The 19935-nt window shown below is 41.5% G+C and overlaps 1 protein-coding gene across 6 annotated transcripts in view; it reads right to left on the reverse strand.

The window, feature by feature from the left end:
* Positions 1-19935, reverse strand: part of PKHD1 (PKHD1 ciliary IPT domain containing fibrocystin/polyductin) — a 495803-nt gene that overhangs the window by 127972 nt on the left and 347896 nt on the right. For all 6 annotated transcript variants that reach the window (XR_010728191.1, XM_066252548.1, XM_066252523.1 and 3 more), the window contains 4 exons: positions 11502-11656; positions 9945-10097; positions 1963-2841; positions 1131-1299 (listed from right to left, as the gene is read on the reverse strand). Coding sequence is in view for 5 of the 6 variants with exons in the window: in XM_066252548.1 (XP_066108645.1) it covers positions 1131-1299; positions 1963-2841; positions 9945-10097; positions 11502-11656 (1356 nt within the window). In the remaining variant the exon portion in view is untranslated. The remainder of the gene's footprint in view (positions 1-1130; positions 1300-1962; positions 2842-9944; positions 10098-11501; positions 11657-19935) is intronic.

The following is a 19935-nucleotide window of genomic DNA, read 5'->3' on the forward strand; positions in this document are numbered from 1 at the left end:
AGATCCTTGAACAAAACTCTCAGATCCCATATTCCACAGTAGTTACACCTGGTTGGAGTGCCAGTATCAGTCTAAGCCACTCCATTCAGATCCAGGATTCCTGATGGCCCACCCGGGCTCCTCCCCGCCAGCTCCTGCACCAGGGCTCCCAACCTTCCCAGGATTCCTGATGGCCCACCCGGGCTCCTCCCCATCAGCTCCTGCACCAGGGCTCCCAATCTTCCCAGGATTCCTGACGGCCCACCGGGCTCCTCCCCGCCAGCTCCTGCACCAGGGCTCCCAACCTTCCCAGGATTCCTGACGGCCCACCGGGCTCCTCCCCGCCAGCTCCTGCTCCAGGGCTCCCAACCTTCCCAGGATTCCTGACGGCCCACCCGGGCTCCTCCCCGCCAGCTCCTGCTCCAGGGCTCCCAATCTTCCCAGGATTCCTGACGGCCCACCCGGGCTCCTCCCCATCAGCTCCTGCTCCAGGGCTCCCAACCTTCCCAGGATTCCTGAGGGCCCACCGGGCTCCTCCCCGCCAGCTCCTGCTCCAGGGCTCCCAACCTTCCCAGGATTCCTGACGGCCCACCGGGCTCCTCCCCGCCAGCTCCTGCTCCAGGGCTCCCAACCTTCCCAGGATTCCTGACGGCCCACCGGGCTCCTCCCCGCCAGCTCCTGCACCAGGGCTCCCAACCTTCCCTCTGAAGAGTATGACACTCTACTCCATAGAACATGCAAAATTAGGATAAATGTTTTCCAGAAATTAAAAACATCTCAAAGAAGTATCTCTTAAAAAGATTAAATGATAAAACAATATTAATAAAAATTGCACTGCCTCACCTCTGCCCTTTCTGTTAGCCAGAGAAAGTCACACAGCTGAGACCAGACTCCAGAGAGAAGCAGCCTCTGCCTCTTTAGTGAGAGAGACTGCAATCACCACATATCATAGCATATATAGCACACGAACGTAGGAGTAAAGAATGGGGGGTCATCCAATTCATCTAACATATCTTCCCAGAAGGGCTTATTTTTATTTCCATTGATGATTTTATTCTTTTTTAAAACATATGTAAGGATTTGAAGAATTGTCAAATACTTCATCGATATGACTTATTATATATAAATATTTATACTAAAACTAGTAGCACCTTGTTTGTAAAGGAGAAAAGTAGAACTTGTTTCTATCTTTGATCTTCAGCATTTTGGTCCTCTCCGCTGTTATAGGAGGAATGAGTCCAGTGTTCTCTGTGTTGGGCAGAATGCAGACATCTAGGTCATTGCTATAGCAACTCTTCACGAAACTAGAAAAGGTGACATCTGAAAAAAAGGTTTTAAAATATCATAACATTAGATCATGTAAACTACTAACCACAAAAACAGTCTATACAACTAAACAACGTTAGCTACTCTATGTGCAGGAGTTAATTTAAGCTGTCCAGACTAGTTCCAGATATTTATATAAATTTTGACTTAAATATTTGTAATTCTTTAAGACATGAGTGTTATTTGCAAAATAGAAGAAAGAACATGCCAACACATTGATCAGAATCCAATAGGAAGTGACTACGATATTACAAAAGCAATCCAACAGAAGGTCAACTGCATTGGTAGTGGTATAACTTTGATTTTATTCCTAGCTACTCCGGCAACTAGTAAACAACCTCAGTTAGATTCAATTTATGCATCTATGCTTCCTCCTTTGTGTAACAGGAAAAATAATACCTAGGAGAATTTTCATATATAATCAAATTAAATAATTGCTGTGAAAGCTCTTCAACATATATAAAGCAGTCATCTTTTAAAGACATCAGTCACTGCCTTATAAACCATCACTGTGGTTTATCAATACCCAGCAGGTGGTCAATTGTATAACAAGCACTAGATTACACTGCACCCTTTTGTTGATGTAATTCCAGAATGCTATTAACAATTCTACACACAGCTATATAAAGCTACACTGAATAAGCTCAAACATCCTACCTAGAAGTTTCATGATTCCTGAAATTAAACGGCCACTTCTCACTTTGTGCCATGGTTCCTGAGGCCACCGATTTGGTTTGGCAGTGAATACAGGCCACAGAATACCAACTCGACCCCCTCTTGGGTTGGAAGGAGCTCGGTCCGTTAAGGTCAAGTTGGCAGAGCGAGGCTTAACCTTGTCCTGGATGCAGTCAAAAGAGGAGCTAGTGGCCACGATGACTGAATTCCTAAGTACAATCTGCTCCTTTCCGATGGAGTGCTGTGCAACAGAGGACACATATACTGTTGCCAAAAGACCGACAGCATTGTCCACCAGAGAGACGTTCTCTATCTCCACGCTGTTCTCCACATGGAGCATGGCACCGTAGTCAAAGTTCTTGAAAGCCAAAAAGCCAGAGATTCTAGTACAGTTGCCAAGCCCACTTTCCTTATAAAGGTGAAGACCGTGAAGGCTTGAGTGGGCCACATTGTCAGACCAAAGAGCTTCAAGAGAGGAACACCTCTGGCCTCGGAGATGAAAGCCAAGTCTCTCTGATCCTGCCACAACATTACCATGGAGATTGATGTCATTTGCCTGGTTCACTTTGATTCCTGCCACCCAGACAGTGGACCACGTTGATTGTGTCGTCAGAACCACAAGGTTATTAGAGAGAGAATAGGCCTGACCCTCCAAATCAATGCCATGGCCGACTGTGCTAAACACTATAGAGTCATTTAAACTGATTCCGTGGCTGGCAACTGCATGGATGCCGCCGCCGCAGCTCTGGTGCAGAGTAGAAGATATTATCCAGGATCCAGCCGACACGTTAGTGAATTCAACGGAGCAGAACAATGGTGACCCAAAGTTCTGAATTTCTACATTGAAAAGTTGAAGGACACCTGAAAACAAAAGGTATATTATTAGCTACTTTTTTCTTTCCCACAAAAGGCAGAAGGATGGTTTATTTATTGGCAGTAGAATATGTAGATTTTTCATTAAAATGTCATCATTTATTCTCAGCACTAGCACAATAGTTCATGCCAGTGAGTCTCACTAACAAAATAATGCGTCTTTAGAATATGACAGTAATGCCTAACACGGGTTTCATGTGCAGTTTGAAAAGTCTGGTAATGGATGGGGAAAGAGGAAAGGGAAGACAGAGGAAAGGGGGTGGGCACTGGAGCTGGGCACACCTTGCTTAGAGATCCATGCATCTGCCTGCAGGTACAAATGAAGAGAATATGGATTCCTGGGAACTCACCTCAAAATCCTGCCCCTTTCTCTATCTCAGTGACCCATGTGACAAGGTCAGAGTCATCCCCACAAAGATAATGTAGGCAAAAAATATAATGGCCAACTCTATAAAACATTTTTTTAAGTGAGAGGAAGGGAGAGAGAGAGAGAGAGAGAGAGAGAGACTCCTGCATGTGCCCCTACTGAGATCGAACCTAGGATGTCTACACACTGGGTTGATGCTCTATCCACTAAACCAACTGGCCAGCACTAGAATTTTAAACATTTCTCAAGAGTGTGATATAAGTAAAATTTTTACTTCTGTCCAGCATATATGCCAAAATGTGACATTCATGACATGCTTTTTGATTAAGATATGATAGAGAAAATAAAATTTTTTTAAATCATTTTAAGGCCCTGGCCAGTGGATCAGTGAATATTGTCAGTCCAGCGTATGGATGTTCTAGGTTCAATTCCCGGTCAGGGCACACAGAAGAAGAAACCATCTGTTTCTCCTCCCCTCTCCCTTCCCCTCCCCTCCTTCTTCCTCTCTGCAGCCAGTTGCTCCATTGATTCAAGTTTGGTGCCCCGGGACACTGAGGATAGCTCCACTGGAGTGCATCAGCTTCAGGTGCTAAAAAGCAGCTCGGTAGGCACTGGAGCATTGGCCCTAGATGGGGTTGCCAGGTAAATCCCGTCAGGGCACATGTGGGAGTCTGCCTCACTATCTCCCTTCTTCTCACCTAAAAATAAATAAATAAATAAATAAATAAATAAATAAATAAATAAAAAAAATAATTTTAAAATCCTGCGTTTTTATCTTAGCCACACTATATTCTCTGTTTTATCTTCATAATGAAATTTTCTACATCTTTTATATCAGGAAAGGTTCATGAATTACTTAGTCCTACCAGCAATTTTATTTGAACTATTTTAAGTAGAAATTATTAAAACACAGTATAAAATATACCCATAGGTTGATTTAAAAATGTAATGAGCACTAATATGTCAGAGTGTATACTCTTGACAGAATAGATAGTAACATGATTATAGGGAGAAATGGGGTAAATTTGTAACTAGATGTGTAATTTTCATATAGCACTCATGATGTACCAGGCACTGTTTAATTATACACATACAGGGGTGGGTAAAAGAAGGTTTATAGTTGTTCACAGCAAAAACACAATAATTAATAAATAATAATTTAAGAATAAACTCTGTGTTTCATATACTCACAACTGTAAACCTACTCTTGCCCACCTCATACATATAAATTTCCTGACATCAGACATAGCAGACCCCAGGGAAAGAATAATAGAAATTTAGAAAAAGACAAAATGCAAGTGTTCATTACATCATCTACAGTTTCAGAGGGCAGGAAATTTTTCAATTTATATATATTTACTATATTTATATATTTTAGGCACATTAATTTATATATATTAGGCATATAATATATATTATACAGATACCATATAAACTGTTTAAATTTTCACAAAAATCCTATGAGGTAAGTACAGTGTTATCATCATTTTACAGAGAAGAAAACTGAGGCAGAGAGGGTGAAGTAACACACTAGAACTTGGACCGAGGTGTACAGATGGAGAGGCTGTCTTATTAACCCCATGCAGGCACACGCAGGAGAGTGGGGACACAGTGGAATCAAAGGAAGAACTTTACGTTAGGAATCAGGGGACTGCATGGTAGCTACGTGCTGATATTAGTCATGTGCCCCTAGCTACCTTAGACATCAACGCTGCCCCTCACTTCTTTTCTTTTTCTTTCTTTTTAAAAATAGTTTAAAACACTATTGCCCAAGATAAACTCAGAAGTGATTTCTCTCATTAAAAACAGAGGTGTAATAGTGTTTTGGTCATAGTATTGAAAGCTCAAAGGTAGTCCATTCGAAACCCGCCACCTTCCCTACTCCCCTTTCATAGACCAGAAACGGGAACCCTTGCAAATCAGCTGCTGTGAAGAGCCAAGCCCTTGTGAGGACAGATCAAGTGTCTTTCTTTGTGGCTAGACGATAGGATTTCAATATATCTAAATTTGCATGACACTGATTGAGAAGCCATGGCTAGATGGTCTGAACACCATCACCTAAGGATAAAACCCAAAGCTCTCTGTCTGGTGCTGTCACTTTGGAAGTAACTTACAGTGTCCCTCAGCAATAGCGCACAGCTGAAAGGGCTGCCACCCCTGTCTCCATGTAGAACTTTGGCACAAAGGACACCAAAGTTAGTGTGAGTCCACACACAAATCCCTCATTTTGTGGATGGGAACATGGTTTTAGAAGTCAAGGCAATGTGTCAATATTATTTTCATTAGTGTTTTTTTTTTATGTCATACGTGCATAGTTATAATTAATAGTTTTAAATTGCACAAGACTAAAAATGAACACCCCATATGTAAAATGTCTTATGCATTTAGACAGAGATTTCAGCAATGATTTTGTTCACTGCTATTTTTCCTTTGAAAATCACACTTCTAGCCCTGGCCAGTTGGCTCAGTGGTAGAGCATTGGCCTGGCATGCAGAAGTCCCGGTTTCGATTCCCAGCCAGGGCACACAGGAGAGGCGCCCATCTGCTTCTCCACCCCTCCCCTCTCCTTCCTCTCTGTCTCTCTCTTCCCCTCCCGCAGCCAAGGCTCCATTGGAGCAAAGATGGCCCGGGCGCTGGGGATGGCTCCTTGGCCTCTGCAGGCACTGGAGTGGCTCTGGTCGCAACAGAGCGACGCCCCGGAGGGGCAGAGCATCGCCCCCTGGTGGGCAGAGCGTCGCCCCCTGGTGGGTGTGCCTGGTGGATCCTGGTCGGTCGGGCGCATGCGGGAGTCTGTCTGACTCTCTCTCCCCATTTCCAACTTCAGAAAAATACAAAAAAAAAAAAAAAAAAAAGAAAATCACACTTCTGAGTACAAGTTGCTGGATACCGCTGGCCAGAAGGAGACTGACAGAGGGCTTTGGTTTAAAAGCAGGAATTGAAAGCTCTGTTCTGCTTTTCTGCCCCGTGACCACTGAATGCCCATCACTGGCGTCCTTGACCTGCACTGCAGTTCCCATCTGACCCAGACTCTGGCGTACGTTACAGAAAGAGGCAAAGGTTGTTTAAAGACAAACAAACATCTATGGAACACATTTCATCCTAATGACAACCCTGTGAAGGACGCTGCATCATGATTCTCATTTTACAGTTGATGAGAGTGAGACCCAGAGGATTGAGTAACTTACCATAAGTCACACAGTTCATCACAAGTCAGGATTCAAACCTGGAAAGTTTTGCTCCAGAATCTGAAGCAAACATTTATCCATGCTACAAAACCATACAACCCTATGGACATCCTCGTTTTACTGATAATGAAAACGAAGCTCAAAGGGGTTAAGAAACCTGTCACAATCACACAGCTAGCAACTGGTAGAGGCAACATTTGAATCCCAGTCAGCTGGATTTCATGGTCTTTTCACCACTGGCTGCAAGTTCAACCCTGAGGAGGCCAAGAGACTTCAGACAGCTCTCCGCCCCTCAGGGCCAAGGGCAAGAGGGAAGCAAGGATGGTTTACCAACATGCTCACCCTTAGGACTGCTGACCCATCTGCTTGTTTCTTTATAGTATACCAGAAGAGCAGGGGTCTAGGCATGAGTGTAAGTTCTGCTTATTTCACTGTCTATAAATTACTGGACCTCTTCAAGTCTCTCATCTTCAGTTCTAAGACAGAGGTAGGAATACTGTTTTAATCATGGGGATTAAAACACTTAGCACAGAGTAAGGGCTTATTAAATGACTATTAGTGATTATCATTTTAGGTGGTTGCCAAAGCAGACTCTGACCAAAACTTGTAAGTAAACTGAATTTTGCAGCTCTATATAAATAATCTTTTAAAAGACATCAAAACAAATCTCACATTAAAATTTGCATAGGGATTTCTATACCTGATAGGTTAATAGGTTCTTGGGCAAAAATATCACGAGACATTTTGTAGTCCCTGAAATGCAAAGGTTCTTAATACCATGCAGGAGCCTAAACTGGATTCTGGGACAGGTAATAAAACATCAGTGGAAGAGCTAGTAGAATCTGAATAATGCTTAGAGTTCAGTTAACAGTAATGTAACAACATTAATATTCTGGGTTTGACAAATGTACCAGTTATGTCAGATACTAACAATAGGACAGATTGGCTGAAAGGTACACAGGAACTCTCCACACCATCTCTGCAACTTTTCTATAAATCTAAAATATTTACAAAATTAAAAGTTTATTTAACAAGGGCTTCAGAATCGGGATCGAATGTGAATGTCACTTCTGCCACTGTCTAGCTGGATGGCTTTTCTTTGTTTATTGTATTCATTCACATTTATTGAGCATCTAATACATAGCAGTCACCATACTGGGAAAACCTAACCTTATCCTCAAGGAGTAGACAAGCTCATGACAGAATTTTACAAATAAGCAGCCAATTTTATTATCTACTCTGTTTCCTTGTCCATAAAAGTGTCTCTCTCATGGGGATATTAGGATTAACTGAGAGAAAATGGGCATGAAAACCAGCATTGATTCTGGTCCATAAGGAGCATTCAGTCTAGGTTCTCTAGTCTTTCCCCTGGGGATGATTTAAAAAACACCATGGATCACAGAGATCTAGATAACAGGACAGCAAATCCTAGAGCGAAGGGGGGAGGGAGTTAAGAGGAGGGGGGGCAAAGGGGGTACAAAAAAAGACACAGGGGTGGGGGTGAAGGAGTTATATTCAGTGGGACACTTGCATCCATGTAAACACACAGATTAAAATTAATAAAACAATTAAAAATATGGCCCTGGCCGGTTGGCTCAGTGGTAGAGCGTCGGCCTGGCGTGTAGGAGTCCCGGGTTCGATTCCCGGCCAGGGCACACAGGAGAGGCACCCATCTGCTTCTCCACCCCTCCCCCTCTCCTTCCTCTCTGTCTCTCTCTTCCCCTCCCGCAGCGAGGCTCCATTGGAGCAAAGATGGCCCGGGCGCTGGGGATGGCTCCTTGGCCTCTGCCCCAGGTGCTAGAGTGGCTCTGGTTGCAACAGAGCAATGCCCCGGAGGGGCAGAGCATCGCCCCCCAGTGGGCAGAGTGTTGCCCCCTGGTGGGCGTGCCGGGTGGATCCTGGTCAGGCGCATGCGGGAGTCTGTCTGACTGTCTCTCCGTTTCCAGCTTCAGAAAAATACAAAAAGAAAAAAATTAAAAATAAATATAAAAATAAAAACCCATGGATCAATCAGCAATGTCAGAGGTTCAGGACCAAGTCAGTCTTGCTTTTGGCTCACCTCTGGGTTGGTGTTTAACTATAAGAATTGGCCATCTGGCCTGACCTGTGGTGGCGCAGTGGATAAAGCGTCGACCTGGAAATGCTGAGGTCGCCGGTTCGAAACCCTGGGCTTGCCTGCTCAAGGCACATACGGGAGTTGATGCTTCCAGCTCCTCCCCCCTTCTCTCTCTCTGTCTCTCCCTTTCCTCTCTAAAATGAATAAATAAAAAATTAAAAAAAAAAAAAAAAAAAAAAAAATTTTTTTTTTAAAAAAAAAAAAAAAAAAAAAAAAAAAAAAAAAAAAAAAGAATTGGCCATCTGTCCCGCTCCTCTGACCATGCTTCAGCTTGGCCAGCAGTTGAAGTTAAAAGAGGTCCTACCTTGCTCCCCAATTCCCCATGTCCATCAGCTTCAGGATTGTGTCGTTTCCCAGTAAGACCGGGACTCAGACTTTGTTTCAGTCTTCTTGAGCAGAACTTCTCATCTCAACATTATGGACATTGTGGAGTAGATAATCCTCTCTTGTGGGAGCCTGTCCCATACTCATTGTAGGATATTTTCTCACTAGATGCCAGAAGTGCCCACCACCACCACCAAAGTTGCCAAGTGACAAGCAAAAACATCTCTAGATATTGCCAAGTGTCCTTTGGGGTTGGTGGGGGGCAGCAAAATCACTTCTGTTGAGAATTGATGGAGTGACGGCTCATGGAGAGAAGTCTTATTTTATGGACCAGAAATCCCAGACTTTCAATTTAAGGTCCAAATACTGCCCTTTGTCGTTCTGGTGAAACAGGCCTGCCAACAGAAAGTGTTCCACGTTCTGTATATCTGGGAAGTGGTCAGAGCCTTCATGCCAGGCTTTCTTGGAGCCTGTACTGTATTCAAGTGCTAGTGACTTTCTAAGAGCCACAGGGATAGCCTTTCCCAAATTTCTTTGACTACAAAACAAACTTTGAAATAATATTGAAGAAATGCAAGTTTAAAAAATAAGGTACTAATCAAATTATTCTGTGGCATTTCAAGAGCTGGAACGTGGAAAAAAACGAGAGAGAATGAACTGATCCTTAAAGCAGTCTGGAATATAGAAATCATTTTTATTTAAATTTTCACTCTTAATTTATAGCATGAGCTGAGGCCTGCCATCAGATACAGCATGCTACTGGGAAAGCGTAATAGAAATTCAGGAGAGAGATAAAACTCAAGTGGTCATTAAATCATCTATAATTTCAAAGCAGAGGAAATTTCACATCTGCTGAAGATGTTTTCTTTGAGGTAAAAATGTGCATATGCGCTGATCGCTAGTATATTATTCTAACATCACGCTGATAATTAAGCACAGATTAGGACTGAAAATTCAGAGCTTCTCAGAGCACAGCGGAGCCCTCTAACGTGAATATTTTGTTTTATAAAGGAAAATTCTCACCGTTGGAATTTCTAAGTGCCCTAGATGACAAGGAAGCTCCAATTGGTAACACTTAGCAACTTAAAGTTTCATTTACCTGAAAACTTTTCTCCGTTGGACTTCCCGAAGGACCCCACAAGTAGTCTCCCCTTACATGAGGTATCAGGCTGGATTTGTATATTTCGGGTCAAGAGTCCAACCTCAGCAGCCAAACGAATATGTCGGCCATTCTCTAAGACATGTACAGTTCCTGGGGAAAGAGGAGTGGGGGAAAGAAAACCTTTAGAAACCTATTTCAAAACTCACCAGCTGGAGACCCAGGGAACCTGCCAAATGAAAGCACTGCTTTCCCCTCCGTGGTCCTGCCGACATTAAGGGCCGCTTTTCCTCCGGCGTTCTCAGCAAACGTCAGCTGAGAAATGAAAAGCCTGTTTACCTGGGTCTCTTTGGGATCAGAGTGAGTGTGCTTCAGTAAGAATTCACTTCTCCTCAATAACTTTGGGCACTGGGACAGGTTACCAGCTGCGGGGACATCCGGGAAAACCTGTCCAATTAGTGGGGGTCCCCAAACTCCTTCCTTAAATTCATCCGTGTGAGACAGGCTTTGGCTGCACATTGTGCAGTTCTTCCATGAGAGTGAGGAGTCCCAGAGCAGCAGAGGCAGGGACAGAAGTAACGCAGGAATGTGTGGGAACAGAGGGGCGGGCAAGAAGCAGCAGCAGCAGCGTCCTCCCAGTGTGGGTCTCACCTCACGCCTGCGCGGAGGGCGCTGAACAGCCGGTGCTGGTGTGTTTCTCCGCCCTCCACGTGTCCCACCGGGCACTTGGCTGGCAAGGATAGCTGCCGATTTCTCTCTTCTCGGTCATTTTTGTTTTTTTAAAAGAGAAATCATCTTTGGAATTGTGACTTAAATAAACACAGTTTTAGGTATACACCTGTTGAAAACAGGTATTTCCCTTTCTCAAATATAAGAATTCACAAAACAGGTATTTCCCTTTCTCAAATTTCATGTCTTAAAACTTATTAGCTGTATTTCCTATATTAGATGTATTTATATTTATTACACTGAAGTAGGAAACGTATGGTTATGATTATTTACTATTTATGTACAATATATTTTAACTGTGTATTGTGTATAAACATACTCAGCACTTTTTTCTTTTTTTTTCTTTTTGAAAAAAGGCATTAGGCTTTTTTTTTGGCAGCAGTAGTAGTCAAAACATAAAATGACCTTTCTGTCAGGAAGGACACATTCGTAAGTATGGAAAAAGCAGTCGTTATTTACAATAACTTCCACATTCTAAATAGTGTGATTCAGGGTGCCAGGAAATGACCTGGAAACTCGGTTCCCATGAGATTTATTCTGTCCTAGCCATGAAAATGTCCAAGTGACCTCGAACAAGAGCCACAACCCTTCTGCTTGCTTCTAGACTTGCCAGTATAAATGAAAAGTTAAAACACTCCCTCACATTGAAATATGTTTAATTAGTCAATAAAATTAGTGAAGGGATAGAGATAACGTGTTCTAGGATGAGTAGAGGACAACCGTAAGGGACTGGCCGTCTCCTCTGCACGGTGATGGGCTCCAAGGCCCCAGGCGGGAAACGGTCTTCCTGGCTCATTCGTTCCCCTGAGCCCACCAAGCAAAGCGTACCAATGTGCCGATGTCTGAGCCGTTCCTGGATCCTCACATGGTGGCCCTTGACTTCTTTCACAGTGAGGACTTCCGCCTCATGAGGCTCATAAGAAGAGGAGCTAAGGACGATTTTGTCGTGGGCTCGCCAGTCTACCGTGTCTTCTACTATAATTCTGTAACGACATAAAGATGGTATCAAGTAATTTGGCAATGCAACACAGATCACCTGCTTCACTCCAGACTGTGAAGGAAATGCTCTGCCACCAACAATTCCCCCCAGGAAGGTCAAAGAAAAAAGTCCAAGTCAAGACGGAGATCAAAGGCTTTTGCAAAAAGTTTAATGCTAACAGAGTCAATCTTCTGGCTTACATTTACCATATTTCCCCATGTATAAGACACTCCCGTGTATAAGTTGCACCTTAATTATGGGGGCCCAAAATTTGGAGAAAAAAAAAATGTATTACATAAAGTTATTGAACTCAGGTTTTATTCATCATAAAATTCATACAACTCCTCATCACTGTCAAAACTCCCATCCATTAGCTTGTCCTCATCTGTGTCTGACGACGAATCACTGTCTTCAACAATAAGTGCAAAAACAAGTGCGAAAAAGCAGAAAATGCAAGTATAAAAACTACAACTGCTGTATAAGATGCACCCAGTTTTTAGATTCTAAGTTTTTTGAAAAAGTGTGCATCTTATACATGGGGAAATAGGGTATACAATACAGGTGTAGCAAAGATATTCTGTGGCGAGTAAGTATAAGAAAAAGGAACAAGAAAGAATAAAATTTCCAGAGTTTATATATTCCATCTATATGTGATTTCCTAAAATGGAAATCTTCCTCCCTTATCGGCATCCAGTAAAATAATAAAGGTATTTCAGAAAGGATTATTTCTTAAAATTTCTGAAGACCTATACTACAATTTTAAGACAATTTATTATCATCCATTAAAGCTCATACTTTTATGGTCAAACAGATACAGTATGGATCCTACAGGTACCACTTACTAGCTGTGTGACCTGGAAGTCACTAAATTTTTTCTGAGTGTCCTATCTTCATTTGAAAGGTGACGATATGTACAGCCTCCCTCCAACCTCCCAGTGCTCCTGTAGGAATGAAGGTATGCACTCCCTGGATGTTCTCTGCCCTGTGCAAGTACTGTACACGTAATATGCAACAATGAGGTTCTTGTTCGTTTTTGTTTTTTAACTCACATTTAATAAAAATTTGGTTAGTCTTTCACTGTCACCTAGTTTTTCCTAGTGAATATGTCTGTTTTATTCTCAGTTTTCACTTTTTACTAACTTCAATGCCATATGTTTATTTTAATCACCTGCCTCTTTTGCTAATGTCTATATTTTACCAAGTTTTAAAAATAGATTTTCCTCTATCAGAAAATATCCATCCAGGTAACAGGTCCATGTGAAGGCCATTCAATCATGCCACATTTATTGATTGAGCAACTAGTATGCACCAGGCATTAAGGTGGGCACTAGAAATATAATGATATATAAAACATATTTCATTTGCATATAAAAAAGACAACTTAGATTTTAACTAGTAAACATCCTTAAAGATTCTACTATGTGAATGGGGAATTCAGAGATGTCTATTAAATAATATTGACACCAAAACAGAAATAAATTAAAAGGGGTCATTTGTGGGTCAATGGTATGACTCTATTATGAACCAAAGATTATAATTACATCAAAGCTGTGTGCTTGAGGTTAGAAAAAAAGAGAGTCAGAAAGACTTGTTAATTTTAAGGAAAGAATTTGGAGTCTTATTTTTGTTCCTGCTTTTCTATGGCATCCTAGAAAACTCACAGCTATAGAATATTAGAACAACCACTAACTTTTAAAGGCAAGGGAACTAAGATCCAGAGAGATTAAGTAACAAAACTCAAGAACAGATAAATGAATGGTATCAGAGGTTGAACTATGACCAAAGGAAGACTCCTGATCAAGTGCAAATACTTTTAATTAAATAACATTACCTACCTGTCTGACTCTTAGTTCTTCACCGGCTAAATGATAATGAAAAGCAACACTACCACATATCATAATGATATCATGATAATCAATAAAATTATGAAAAGTTTATAACCCATACAGTGAAATATCATTCCATTCAGCCATTAAAACGTACACTGTAGCAGAGCAATGAATTACAAGGAATTCTGTTTATTATGTATTGATTGGGGAAAAAAAGCAGGATATAAAACAATAGACATCATTTAACAAAAATAATACATGCACAGAAAACAGAAGACAAGAAAGATGTTCATTGACATGGTTCATTAAAATGTCAGCTCACCAGCCTGACCTGTGGTGGCACAGTGGATCAGGCATTGACCTGGAATGCTGAGGTCGCTGGTTCGGGACCCTGGGCTTGCCGGGTCAGGGCACATAAGTGAGTTGATGTTTCCTGCTCCCTACTCCCCTTCTCTTTCTCTCTCTATCCCTCTCTCTTTGTCTCTCTTCTCTAAAATAAATAAATAAAAATAATTTTTAAAAATGTCAGCTCACCTATATAACTAAACAAAAAAAATTGTTTTCAAGTATCTGGCTAAGCTTGCTTTGGTAGGTAGTATAAAAAAAAGAGTTTGGGCTTTTATGAAATATTTCCTCTTTATCTTTCACTCTAATGTTCTTCATAAAATATATCAATTATAGACAAATAAATTTAGATCTTGAATTCTGTTGTTAAAAGTTCATAAAGGGGTCTAAGTGAAATCTGCCCCCCCATAACAAAAGATTAGAGAGTTACTAAACTGACTATTAACATAAAGAAGGTTGTAAATTAATGTTTAAAGAAATGATTTGACTATTTCGTTGTTTAGTTACTACTGTACTAATATCAACTTGCTGGATTGGATAATGTTCTATGGTTATAGAAGATAACATCAGGGAACACAGAGCAAAGGATGTGTGAGAACTCTTATTTTTACAACTTCTTGTGAGTCTTAAATTATTTCACAGTTTTTTAAAGGTTCAAAAAGGCTATCTATAAAATGAATACACTATGATAATTATACAGTATTCATATAAACTCATTCAATACTCTTCTGCAGGACTGACACTAAGACATGCTGTTTTTAATATTTATAATATGTAGAGCACAAGCAATAGAATCAAATAAACCAGGGTAAAATCCAGCCTCAGGAACTTCCAGCTTTATGAACTTTAAAAATTGACTTAACTCCTCTAGCCTCAGTTTTCATGTCTGTAAAATGCAGATAATAATAGTTAACTTACAGCACGGAGAGATTTAAATGAGATAATGTATGTAAAATGCTTGGTAGAGGCCTGACATATAGCCAGTCCTCATGATAAGAACTCAATAAATGGTAGCTAGTTAATTACCATGGGTAGTTTTAATTAATAAAATTGAGTTTCTTTCAAAATAGCCTGTAGCTCAGACTCTGGAGGAGGTTTTTTAACACATTCTTATAAGAAAAATCCATTCATATGGTTCCTGCCAAATTCTGACTCGTTAACCTGATAATAACTGAAGTTTCTTATTGATCCCTATTTACCTACCTCACAAAGCCACTTGGGTATGAGAAAGGCACTTCAAACTCAACAAGACCAGATCTGAACTCATCATCTTTTCCCCAGAATTCAGTCCTCTTACTGACTCAGTGCCACCATCTGTCTATACAAACCAGAAACCGAGAAAGCATCTCTACTATAGATTTTATCTCCTGCCTTGAAATCTGCCCACTTCTCTTCCTTTGTCATCTAGCTCCTAACAAGTTACACTTTCTCATGATTGAATCTAAGTGGTGTCTCTAGATCCACTTTTGACTCTGTCTGTTGTCTACGTTATACCTAGAATGATTTCTTTTCTTTTTTAAGATTCAGAAATGTGATTGTGAGCCCTAGCCGAGTAGGTCAGTTGGTTACACTAGCATTGTGCCAATACACCAGTGGTCGGCAAACCTCGGCTCACGAGCCACATGCAGCTCTTTGGCTCCTTGAGTGCAGGCACAAAGGCCAGCTTAGGAGTCCCCTAATTTAGTTAATAACAATGTACTTACCTATATAGTTTAAGTTTAAAAAATTTAGCTCTCAAAAGAAATTTCAATCATGATACTGTTGATATTTAGCTCTACTAACTAATGAGTTTGCCAACCACTGCAATAAACCAAGGTTGGAGGTTTGATCTCTGGTCAGTGCATGTATGAGAGTCAACCAATGAGTGCATAAATTGGTTGGAACAACAAATCAATGTTTCACTCTTTATTTCTCTTTCTCCCTTCCTCTCTAATAAATCAATACATAGATTTTTTTTTTAATGTTTTAAAAACAAAGAAAGAAACGTGATTATAAGTGCTACCTCCCACCCATAGGAACCTAATAAAACTGCATGATGCTCTTAGGAGAGTGAAAACTAAAATTATTGGTATTACCAATGAATCTAGCCCTGACCCCTAACTACTACTGGGAGCCCTATCGTCCTGACTTCTGCTCTCCATATTGGCCACCCTAGCGTTCCTCCACATTCTTTCTGTTCGTCCTTCCTCCCATCACAAAATCTCCTCTCGGGCCTCGGCTTTTCAATCACCTGCCCTTGACTCCTCCGCTATCAACTTCTAAACCAGGGGTCCTCAAACTACGGCCCGCGGGCCATATGCGGCCCCCTGAGGCCATTTATCTGGCCCCCGCCACACTTCTGGAAGGGGCACCTCTTTCATTGGTGGTCAGTGAAAGGAGCATAGTTCCCATTGAAATACTGGTCAGTTTGTTGATTTAAATTTACTTGTTCTTTATTTTAAATATTGTATTTGTTCCCGGGTTTTTTTGGGTTTTTTTGTTTGTTTGTTTGTTTTTTACTTTAAAATAAGATATGTGCAGTGTGCACAGGGATTTGTTCATAGTTTTTTTTTATAGTCCGGCCCTCCAATGGTCTGAGGGACAGTGAACTGGCCCCCTGTGTAAAAAGTTTGGGGACCCCTGTAAACCATGAGGCTAGTCCCAGCGTCATTTCAAGGCTCCAGTTCTCTCCTCTCCGTCTTTTTCAGCAGCAGCAACATCCTCTTCCAGGATGACTCCCTATCTTTTTCCCCCGAGCCCTAAATGACACATTCACTTGTCTCCTTGACAACTCCACTTGGTGTCTCCCACTTAGCATGCCCTTGCCATCCGTCACCCTGATGAATCGTTCCACTCCCAGTCTTCCCACCTCAATGCATGTTTCCATCCACCCCAGCCTTCAACACATCGGCGTGCCCAGACCCCTCAATCTCCACTGCCTCCTCCACAGTCCCAGCCACTGTGATTTTTAGCCTCAACTGGCTTCCTAAACGACACTCAAAGTTTCTACTTCTGTCTCCACAGTTCGTCACCAACATAGCAGCCACAGTGGTTTTTGAAACACAAATCAAATTTCAACCATTTTGCTGCATAAATACTTCTGTGGTCTTTCCATTTGACCTCTCAGAGCTGAACAAGGTCCCCCGTGACCTGGCATCGGTCCTGTCACACAGCTCTCTCCTCTTCTCCTTCTGCTCCAGCTATCGTGAATTCCTGTCTGTCCTCCAGCCCCAAAGGCCACCTCAGGGACAATGCTAGATGTCCCTCCTCCACTGAGCACTCTTGCTCCTTCCACTGAACAGATGAATCCTGCTTCACATCTCAATTCAAATTTCTTCTCTCCAGGGAGATCTAAAAGGGACCACGCTGTAAAGAACATGATTTCCTAACCCCTTTGTCGTACCTCTGAAAGTAATGCAGAATAATATTGAATGTAAACTGTGATGGAAAAATTAAATACATAAATACATACATCAATAATAAATAAAAGGGAACTCTGCATATTCCCAACTAGCTTGGGTCATACTACCCAGTTTATTTCCTTCATTTCATAATTGGCAACTATGCCGTTTCTATTAATATTTCTGTGTTTGAGGATGACCCATCTCTCTCCACTGTGATATAAACTCCTGGAAAACAATGATCCCTTCAAATGTGCCTCTGCCTCTCCTGGGCTTACAACCTAGCACATGGGAAGTACTCGATTATCTGTTGAGTGACTGAATGCTATTCAATCCAGCAGGCGCCCACTTTCCGCACACACCTGCCCCCACTGAGCTTAACAAAGTCCCACTCCTCATTCTGTTCCCGCCTCTGAAACCACTCTTCAGGGAAACCTTCTCTAACCGCCAATACTCCTCAAGTTTCCATATTTGTAATTTTTCAGAATCCTAGAGACCTCCTCCGTAGCATTTATGACATAGGCGATTTTACATTTACTCTCTATTTGTTTAATTAATGTTGATGGCAGAAATCAGGTCAGTTTTTACTTGTTATTATCTCCAGACCATCATTCCTTATTTAGCACAGGATATAATTTGACAAAAATTGTGTTGAATAAATAAATAACAATATTAAAATAATTATAAAAGTAATAACTATGAAGAAATTCTGTACATAAAGTAAAGCACGCCGAAGCAGTAGCTAGCTGTCATCTCGCCACCAGGAGTCCTTGCTGTACTGTGTGTCCTTCTAAACATTTTTCTATCCACACTGATGAATACCTAAATATTTTATACAAAACTAAACTAACATATAATATTATTTCCTGACTAATGTTCACATCACCTCTACTTTGTCTACTTGGAATTCACTTTTTTTCACCTTTGCCAATTTAAAGTTAATAAATGATAAATTTTGTGTTAATTAACATTATTTTAATTTCAGGTTTCTTTTTGTTCTGGGGGAGGTTGTTTGTTTATTTGTTTGTTTCTTCTTTTCCAAGTGAGAGGAGGGGAGAAAGAGAGACAGACTCCTGCAGGCACCTCAACTGGGATCCAACTGGCAACCCCTATCTGAGGCCATGCTCACAACTGAGCTATTTTTAGTGCCTGAAGTGGAGGCTCCAGGGAGCCATCCTCCGTGCCTGGGCTGATGCGCTCAAACCAGTCGAGCCATGGCTACGAGAGGGGAAGAGAGAGAAAGAGAAAAAAGGGGGAGATGGAGGGAAAGAGAAGCAGATGGTTGCTTTCCCTGTGTGCCCTGACTGGGAATTGAACCTGGATATCCACATGCCAGGCCAACACTCTACCACTGAGCCAACCAGCCAGGGCTTGTTTTTTGTTTTATTTTGTTTTGTTTTAAGTAAGAGGCAGGGAGATAGAAAGAGAGACTCCTACATGCTCCCTAACCAGGATCCACCCAGCAACCTCCATTTGTGGCAGATGCTTGAGTCAACCAAGCTATCCTCAGTGCCTGAGGCTAATGCTTGGACTCATTGGCTGCAAGAGGGGGAGAAAGAAAAAAGGAAGAGAGAGAAAAGAGAAGCAAATGGTCATTTCTCATGTGTACCCTGACTGGGGATTGAACGCAGGATGTCCACATGCCAGGCTGATGCTCTATCCACTGAGACAACAGGCCAGGACCTAATTCCAGTTTTAAGAAAAGGTTTTCCATATGTTTATTAGTCAGGTGTATGCCTTCTTTTGTGGCTCATGTATTCAAGCATTTCAGCAATTATTCTTGTGTTCATATTGTTTTCTTTTTATTTCTCAGTTATTTACATATAAAAGAACTAGCCCTTCATCTCTAGTTTATCATTTGCCTTTTCATTTTGGAATTAATAGGCAGAAATACTGATTTTGTTAATTTTACCAAATCTATTATTTCTTGCTAGGATCAGACAGGGCTTTCGTAGTTTATTACATAATGCGGGGGTCCTTGGATTATGACAGTCTTGAATACAACATTTTGCGTTTATGGGGCTCACTCCCATAAAAACTGTAAAAAACTGAGACGTGAGTGTTCTGGCTGTTATGGATGCCCTGCAATGCTAGAGGCAGATTTTGGAAGAGAAGTCATCAACCTTCCAGACTAGCCTGGAACAATTCTTTGAGAAGGTAGAGAGGCCTGAAACAGATCCTGTGCCCTCTGCATCAGCTGCTCCTCAAGAGGAAACACCTGTAGCACAGGTAGAATCCTCTCCAGCGTCTCCTGCATGTTCCTTAGGCAATCCTGGTTCACCTGACCCAGTATCTCCAGCACCTTCTGCAGGTTCTCCTGCCTCTCCAGCTTCCTCCCCCCCGTAGGTCACTCTCTCCCACCTTGCAATGCCCCTTCCAGTGTGCAAGCCAACCACAGGAATAAAGGGGAGAATTTTTTTTTACTCTCTTTTTGTCATTTTTTCTGTTGCTACAGTACGGTGTACAGTACAGTATATTTATGTTCTTTTCCTTCTTCTGTGGCGTAGTTGTGTTTTTATGTTCTAAATCAGTGGTAGTCAACCTGGTCCCTACCGCCCATTAGTGACGTTACAGCTTTTATGGTGGGCGGTAGCGGAGCAACCAAAGTATAAATAAAAAGATAGATTTAACTATAGTAAGTTGTTTTATAAAGACTTATTCTGCAAAAATTAGCGAAAATCCAACAAGAAGTACTTGGTAAGTAATTATTATTATATGTTGCTGTAACT

The sequence above is a fragment of the Saccopteryx bilineata genome, chromosome 1 (genome assembly GCF_036850765.1).
Source record: "Saccopteryx bilineata isolate mSacBil1 chromosome 1, mSacBil1_pri_phased_curated, whole genome shotgun sequence".
NCBI classification, from domain to species: domain Eukaryota; kingdom Metazoa; phylum Chordata; class Mammalia; order Chiroptera; family Emballonuridae; genus Saccopteryx; species Saccopteryx bilineata.